The 9,578-nt window shown below is 35.8% G+C and overlaps 1 protein-coding gene across 1 annotated transcript; it reads right to left on the reverse strand.

The window, feature by feature from the left end:
- Window positions 1-279: 279 nt before the first annotated feature.
- On the reverse strand, window positions 280-8,880 carry LOC132561216 (probable serine/threonine-protein kinase clkA; the record flags this gene model as incomplete). Its single annotated transcript, XM_060225946.1, has 2 exons — window positions 8,689-8,880; window positions 280-1,016 (listed from the first exon to the last, which is right to left on the reverse strand). Coding segments are annotated over exons 1-2 (929 nt in total), but the record flags the coding sequence as incomplete, so codon positions are not given.
- Window positions 8,881-9,578: the final 698 nt, after the last annotated feature.

Consider the following 9,578-nt stretch of genomic DNA (forward strand, 5'->3'; position numbering starts at 1 on the left):
ATGCACCTTCTCCTTTGGTTTATGATATTACTTTCGATCACTATGGATCCACTATGCTAGTCCTCGACGGACGAAATAACTGTATGGTACGGTTGAATTCATTCTTTGGCTATGCAGTATCTAGTTCTAAGTATTAAAAGGTGCTTATCACTTGTGTGCATGTATAATTTCAAAAGTGCACCTTCCATAAGCAAATTGCGCCCCGTCCCACATGGAAAATCATTTTACTTGCAATAACCATTTAGTTAATAAGAGCAATTAGATAGTATAAATTCTTACCTGTCGGCGTCTTGGTAACTGAGGTAGCAGTTGTTGGAGTTGTAGTTGTTGTAGGTTCTGAGGTAGTAGTTGTCGTAGGTTCTGCGGTGGTAGTTGTTGGAGTTGTAGTTGTCGTAGTCTCTGGGGCAGTAGTTGTTGGAGTTGTAGTTGTCGTAGGTTCTGCGGTGGTAGTTGTTGGAGTTGTAGTTGTTGTAAGTTCTGGGGTAGTAGTTGTTGTACTGGTAGTTGTCGTAGTCTCTGGGGCAGTAGTTGTTGGAGTTGTAGTTGTCGTAGTTTCTGGGGTAGTAGTTGTTGGAGTTGTAGTTGTCGTTGGTTCTGGGGTAGTAGTTGTTATAGTTGTAGTTGTTGGAGTTGTAGTTGTCGTAGTCTCTGGGGCAGTAGTTGTTGTACTGGTAGTTGTCGTAGTTTCTGGGGTAGTAGTTGTTGGAGTTGTAGTTGTCGTTGGTTCCTGGGTAGTAGTTGTTGGAGTTGTAGTTGTCGTTGGTTCTGGGGTAGTGGTTGTTATAGTTGTAGTTGTTGGAGTTGTAGTTGTCGTAGTTTCTGGGGTAGTAGTTGTCGTAGGCTCTGGGGTAGTAGTTGTTGGAGTTGTAGTTGTCGTTGGTTCTGGGGTAGTAGTTGTAGTGGTAGTTGTCGTAGTTTCTGGGGTAGTAGTTGTTGTCGTTGGAGTAGTTGTAGTTGTTGGAGTTGTAGTAGTTTCGGTTGTAGTTGTAGGGGTGGTAGTCGTAGTCGTTGTTGTTCTAACAACTGTTACGGCTGTAAAGAGAAAAACAATAAATAAACATCAATCTAACATAATAGTGAGCTAAACCAGCTTTTCAAAATATTTGTTGTAAGTTTGAAAATTCTTACACATTTGTTAAACTTCACTTTAAAACATTCCAATGTCTTTGGATTCAATAATGAAAACCCGCTAGTAAATCAGAAACTTGACCTAATTCTGTTCCGTGGTTGAAACCGTTGTTTCATCCGTACTTGTCAAGAAATAGTGAATAACAAAGGAAGTAAGTAAACTGTTCAGTATTTAGCGTGGAATATTGAAAAACAAGAAAATACCAACATGTCAACATAATCATAATCCAAACTCATATTGAATCAACCTAGGGCTAAATATGAACAAAATGAAGATTTTCAAGGAGACTCCTGTAAAAGTATGAGATGAAGAAGACCAGGTGTTCCGGAAGAATAAACGCTTTCTCCTTCACTGACAACGACCGCCCTGTAACCACGTTCTAAAATAAGAATAAGGTATATAACAACGGCAACAACATGCAAACGTACGGGCGTCAAACACGTAAAGCTTCATATCACACAAAGAAATAAACAGTTTCTTCACTAGAATATGTCTAAGACATGCATGTTAACGCAACAACTGTTTGATGAGTTAGCACTAGCTGTCAGCAGTTAAGAAGGCACTTATTCTTCCGGACGACTGGATTTTATTCGCCTTGTACTTTTCAGGAATTTCTGTGTATTTTTACTATTATTTACATTTTGCCCTAGATTAAAATATTTTCAGTTTGGATTATGATTATGTTGACATGTTGGTATTTTCTTGTTCATTTTTCATGGAAAGGGATGTGAGACTATTGGACAGAAAGATATGGTTAATATCAAATGTCCCTACCCGTGAATGATAATGATGAGGAGGTATGAAAACAAGTAAAAAACATGATAGAAAAAAGAAAAAAATTGCAATGAAAAAAGACAGAATAAAACAATACGAATAAACAGAACAAGAAACAAAACAAAATAAAACAACACCAAAAAATGAACACGACAAAAACAGTGATATTATGAATTTTTCAAATTCCATGAAAATAATATATATGTTTTCAAAACTTATATTTTATGGTCACCTAGGTAACAACTTTTTGTGAATTGACACCAAAATAGCAAAGAAAAAAATTTAAATAATTTTTTGATGTATTTTAATGTGTTGTTATAACTGTTTCCTATTTATTAGTTCAAAAACCACTCGAATTATAATTTGAATTACAGTTTAAGAATGAGTCTACCTTGCAAGGTGCCCTGCAGTGTCGAGGTGATTATGTCATTTATGAACAGCCGTAGACTATCAGTAGGTCCCGCCTCACTGGACACAGCTGACAGTGATGATAACAAAGTCTCAGTGATCAGCTGAGGACTCAAGATGGCTTGATCAACTGTGATGGAGGTGAATGAAACAATAAAACTGCAAACCACACTCCCTTCACTGAAACGGAAATTCCTTTGTATTTAGTCGGATGCACTGACTGTAAGTATTTCGGAGCAATACACAATGATACAAGCCAATAATGGACACTAAAATATCAATATATAATGTTGCTAACATTTGTAACCTGTCTTGCCTTCGTCATCAAAAACGAGGAGAAGGTTAAACATGTATTTGGTTGGTCCTGATTATCAGATCCACTGATATGATGTTTCTTGACCAGACCGTACAAAAGAAGAATAACTTTCAAAAAGAAAGAGTATGAAAGGTGATTTGTAATGACACTTCAGATAAGTATCAGGGTTTAAGTTCATGCAATGTAGAAAAAGATTACGAACTGAATCCATTCACTAAACCAGAATTCATCACAAAGATATTAGAACAAATAACACTCAGAACAGCGTCGTTATCACTTTCAATGAAAAAATATATTTATTACTAGGAAGGATATAGACCAAGTCACTACATATACAGGTATGGATTTAGTTACTAGGAAGGATAAGTCACTACATATACTAGGAAGACCTATATATGGATTTAGTTACTAGGAGGATATAGACTACAGGTCATGGATTTAGTTACTAGGAAGGATATAGACTAAGTCACTAGGACGTATACTGGTATGGATTTAGTTACTAGGAGGGACCAAGTCATTAGGACGTATACAGGTATGGATTTAGTTACTAGGAAGGACCAAGTCACTAGGACGTATACAGGTATGGATTTAGTTACTAGGAAGGATATAGACCAAGTCACTAGGACGTATACAGGTATGGATTTAGTTACTAGGAAGGATATAGACAAAGTCACTAGGACGTATACAGGTATGGATTTAGTTACTAGGAAGGATATAGACTACATCACTAGGACGTATACAGGTATGGATTTAGTTACTAGGAAGGATATAGACTACGTCACTAGGACGTATACAGGTATGGATTTAGTTACTAGGAGGGATACAGGTATGGATTTAGTTACTAGGAAGGATATAGACTACGTCACTAGGACGTATACAGGTATGGATTTAGTTACTAGGAAGGATATAGACAACGTCACTAGGACGTATACAGGTATGGATTTAGTTACTAGGAAGGATATAGACTACGTCACTAAGACGTATACAGGTACGGATTTAGTTACTAGGAAGGATATAGACCAAGTCACTAGGACGTATGCATTTAGTTACTAGGAAGAATATAGACTACGTCACTAGGACGTATACAGGTATGGATTTAGTTACTAGGAAGGATATAGACAACGTCACTAGAACGTATACAGGTACGGATTTAGTTACTAGGAAGGATATAGACCAAGTCACTAGGACCTATACAGGTATGGATTTAGTTACTAGGAAGGATATAGACTACGTCACTAGGACGTATACAGGTATGGATTTAGTTACTAGGAAGGATATAGACTATGGATTTAGTTACTAGGACGTCACTAGGACGTATACAGGTATGGATTTAGTTACTAGGAAGGATATAGACAAGTCACTCAGGTAGGATTTAGTTACGTATACAGGTATGGATTTAGTTACTAGGAAGGATATAGACTACATCACTAGGACGTATACAGGTATGGATTTAGTTACTAGGAAGGATATAGACAACGTCACTAGAACGTATACAGGTACGGATTTAGTTACTAGGAAGGATATAGACCAAGTCACTAGGACCTATACAGGTATGGATTTAGTTACTAGGAAGGATATAGTCACTAGGACGTATACAGGTATGGATTTAGTTACTAGGAAGTATACTAGGAAGGATATCAGTCACTAGGGTATACAGGTATGGATTTAGTTACTAGGAAGGATATAGACGACGTCACTAGGACGTATACAGGCATGGATTTAGTTACTAGGAAGGATATAGACAAGTCACTAGACGTATACAGGTATGGATTTAGTTACTAGGAAGGATATACTAGGACGTATACAGGTATGGATTTAGTTACTAGGAAGGATATAGACAACGTCACTAGGACGTATACAGGTATGGATTTAGTTACTAGGAAGGATATAGACTACGTCACTAGGACGTATACAGGTATGGATTTAGTTACTAGGAAGGATATAGACAACGTCACTAGAACGTATACAGGTACGGATTTAGTTACTAGGAAGGATATAGACCAAGTCATTAGGACGTATACAGGTATGGGTTTAGTTACTAGGAAGGATATAGATTACGTCACTAGGACGTATACAGGTATGGATTTAGTTACTACGAAGGATATAGACTACGTCACTAGGACGTATACAGGTATGGGTTTAGTTACTAGGAAGGATATAGACCAAGACACTAGGACGTATGGATTTAGTTACTAGGAAGGATATAGACCAAGACACTAGGACGTATACAGGTATGGATTTAGTTACTAGGAAGGATATAGACCAAGTCACTAGGACGTATACAGGTATGGATTTAGTTACTAGGAAGGATATAGACCAAGTCACTAGGACGTATACAGGTATGGATTTAGTTACTAGGAAGGATATAGACTACGTCACTAGGACGTATACAGGTATGGATTTAGTTACTAGGAAGGATATAGACAACGTCACTAGAACGTATACAGGTATGGATTTAGTTACTAGGAAGGATATAGACAACGTCACTAGAACGTATACAGGTATGGATTTAGTTACTAGGAAGGATATAGACTACGTCACTAGGACGTATACAGGCATGGATTTAGTTACTAGGAAGGATATAGACCAAGTCACTAGGACGTATACAGGTATGAACCTCGTTGGTTTCGACATTTTATGTGTTACACTTTTACATCAAGGTTTGCCATAACCTTAATGCAACGTTTTAATATATTAGAGCAGTTGTTTACAAAATACATTTGTACTTAAATTATCAGATACACGAAAAATTGTGATATTTATTGAATTATGGACCTTAGTGCACCTTCTTATCAAGATTTTGACATTTCTACCTGGTCTCTTTTTAATGTTTTTTTTTTTTTTTTTTTCGACGAGTCCTAGTTGGACGAAACAGCTGTATGATGCAATTTAATTCATTATTTGACTCTACTATATTGTATTAAAATGTGTTATTCACTGATCTGTCATTTGTACTCTAATCGAATACTACTCCTCGCCAGCACCTACCTCAGTCCTGTCAGTGTTGTGCCAGCATAATTATTGTTCAAATTACTTCTGCCGAAACTAGCATCCATCTGTCAATGTAAATATTGTTACCTACAGCAGAATGTTTACAAAATATTGATACGTTTGACTTCTTTAACAAACAAAAGGTTTTCCGGATTAACTGATATCTAACTAATATAGTTACTTATATTAAAGACAGGTACATGTATATTTGCCGTTCAGTATCCTGTTTATCAATTTCAACATTTAAATTTCTATTTTATTTATTACGTTTTTATGTTATAGATATGAGATATCTATTTTTCCATTTTCCTCTCTTCCTTTCTTTTTTTAAAGTCTGCCGATTTCTTTTCTTAATTTTCTCGATATTTGTAAAGTATTCACATCTATGACATATTCTCACCATGTTGATGAAATTTTGACGAAACTCTTGGTATATTGGACTGCTGGTGTTCAAATAGTTTGGATCCCATGGTCTTTGTAAACTTAAGCTACCGATGTATTCCGCTATAAAACGAATAACGCAGTTGACATTTCAAAAGTATATTGTCTTCTTTGCTATTCTCTACCAACATAGAGATATTGCTTAACTCTACATCTCAAACTTACTACATCATACAAGCATTATTCGAAACTTTAAATCTCCTCAAAGTGTGATTCATTAAGTATGCAGCAAGTTAACCTAAACAACATTTTCAATGTGAAAATTGTTAAATGAAATTTAGTTAAACTCGAGAATATCAATGTTCTTGTGTGCGAATAAGGATTGAAATATCGATTTCTCCTTGCAACTGAATGTAAGTGAATGGTAAATTATTCCAATATCTGACAGACTTTGCGATCGATACTGATAAGTCTCTTTGTGTATGCAAAAAAAGACTTATTATTTCACCCGTGTCTGAAAATCTGGGGATTGTGTGTTGCAGATAGAAAGCAACATTCTCATAGGTCAATGCTTAAATATGGCCGATACTAAAAATAGAACGACTCTCATCCATTGATACTAAATTAAGTACAACTCATATTGGTCGTCACTGAAACACTTACAATCTCACTGGTCAATACTCAAATGTACCACTCTCACTGGTCAATACTCAAATGTACCACTCTCACTGGTCAATACTCAAATGTACCACTCTCACTGGTCAATACTCAAATGTACCACTCTCACTGGTCAATACTCAAATGTACCACTCTCACTGGTCAATACTCAAATGTACCACTCTCACTGGTCAATACTCAAATGTACCACTCTCACTGGTCAATACTCAAATGTACCACTCTCACTGGTCAATACTCAAATGTACCACTCTCATTGGTCAATACTAAACAGTACCACTTTCATTGGTCAATACTCAAATATACAACTCTCACTGGTCAATACTCAAATGTACCACTCTCACTGGTCAATACTCAAATATACAACTCTCAATGGTCAATACTAAACAATACCACTCTCACTGGTCAATACTCAAATGTACCACTCTCACTGGTCAATACTCAAATGTACCACTCTCACTGGTTAATACTCAAATGTACCACTCTCACTGGTCAATACTCAAATGTACCACTCTCACTGGTCAATACTCAAATGTACCCCTCATACTGGTCAATACTCAAATGTACCACTCTCATTGGTCAATACTAAACAGTACCACTTTCATTGGTCAATACTCAAATATACAACTCTCACTGGTCAATACTCAAATGTACCACTCTCATTGGTCAATACTATACAGTACCACTTTCATTGGTCACTACTTAAATGTATCACTCATACTGGTCAATACTGAACAGTACCACTCTCATTGGTTAATACTTAAATGTACCACTCTCATTGGTTAATACTTATTCGTCAACGCTGAAAAGTGTCATTTATTGGTCAATATTATAACGGTAACATTTTCACAGGGAAATTCTAAAAACGTAGGTCTTAGTAGGAAGATGTAAAAATAAAAATACCGATTTCGTATTCCGACGCTTAAACTAAATGTTATCATCATATTGCTCAAAGAATTATTTTTCATTCATATTACTTTATGAAAAAAGGGTTATTCCGTCCATAGAACTTATCACAAGTATTATGCGTCAACCATTATATCAGTAAATATTAAAGTTTAACATAAAAACATTCACTTTCATTGATACGTACCAGGTTGGGCAGTGTTAGGCATTGCTGAAGCTGTAAAAAGAGGGAAAAGTAATACAATACTGTTAAAATGCCAGCACTTAAAGGGTACGATATGTGATAGGAATCCGTCCATTACAAACGTTTGTGTAATAAGATATAATGTGTAACCAGTAAATCAATACATTAGAGGAACACAATTATTTAGTAAACGAGCCGGTTTGGTTACAGTGTATATATTACTACTCAACGGTGATTAGCACAACCCATAAGCTGTGTGTGCATGCGCTGTGTAGAACTTTCTTCATTGTCACGGCAATATAGAGACGAACTGGAAAAATTACAATGGAGCGAGTGAAATTTAATCAAAATCACTCAAGGAATTAGGCCAATATTGTGAGGAATGTGATTTCCTCAAAATAGCAACGATGATATTGACCTTGACCCTATATAACATAATAAGTTTTCCCACATGGTATTGTCCTTCATAAGTGTATGAATTTTATAAGAAAAAAATGTCTGTTATAGATGAAGCTGTGGAACACTTGTATGGTTTCAAATAAGAAAGTAAAGAAGGACTTAGCCTTTAATCTTGCAGTAAATTAATTATTTCCCTTTTCTGTCATCAATTGTCACTCAGTCATTCATAAGCCTCTAAAAAGAGGGTAAAGTGATAGGTCCGGAAGTTGTGAATAGTCACTAAGGGTGAATTCCATGCATTTGTGGGTGAATAATTATGTGAGAAAGAAAACAAAAACAAACCAAAAATACAAAACAAAAAAACTTAAATTAATAAATAGATAACACAAAAGTAAACAAAAACAAAATAAAAAGGTGAAATAAACATGAGTTATCAAAAGACGCGTAAATTCATTAGCTTTAATAACCACATTCATTACGAATGAATATTATTTTCGTAACTTCTGTATATTTATGAATACCCACATGAATCACTTGAGGAAACCAGCAACCCGATAGCCACTCCGATGATGATGAGTATGCAGACCATCGCCATGACAACACCGATGAGGAGTGGCCTGTTTCTGCAGTGTCCCCGGAACAACCCACTGCTAGAGACCTTGATATTTTCATCCGACCTTGATCTCCAGGTTCCGAGCGTGTTGTGGAAGTTGTCATGGTTATAAAAGTCGAGATGGTTCAAAGGATTCCACGTTCTTATGGCAGAATCCTTCAGAGCGTTATCATAACCATTGTAGTCCGGAGTGTTGTAGCAGGAGGACTGATATCCTCTGTAAGCGTTGTCGTAGGTGTAATCTAAATCTCCATCGTGTCTGTGATACCTCTCCTACAATAAGCACGTGTAATGTATGTCGCTAATGAATCGGAGTATATCACCACTGGTATCAAAGTTTGTACAAAAGACATACATGTGAAATACATTTTTTCCAAAACAAAACAATGAAGAAAATGCTGGTATGACAACAGAATCTTAATTCAGTATTAATTCGAAAAAAATACAAGGAGAATAAGGCCTTCAGAAACCGAATAATATTGGCCAGGAAGGTGGCCGTATTTATACTAGCCATGTTAATTAACTGATGAAGTACTAATACACATTATCCTACTTGTAAACATGGATTGAAGTTGTGTTATATACAAACTATATGAGATGATTTATTTGCTAAATATATATTTAAATACTTTAATTGTACCTTAAGAGCTATTCTCCTTACCATGTTAATTCCAGATATTTTGTTCCGCATCCTTTTTGTATTTAATTATAATTTACTTTTTCTTATATTATGTATTTTTTGGTAATTAAGAAGTTTGAAAAATATAGAAGTTTGAGAAGCTTTGTTTTTGAATGTTTTCCT

Source organism: Ylistrum balloti, unplaced genomic scaffold (assembly GCF_031769215.1).
Source record: "Ylistrum balloti isolate Yb309-2 unplaced genomic scaffold, AGI_CSIRO_Ybal_v1 Utg371180, whole genome shotgun sequence".
Classification (NCBI taxonomy): Eukaryota; Metazoa; Mollusca; class Bivalvia; order Pectinida; family Pectinidae; genus Ylistrum; species Ylistrum balloti.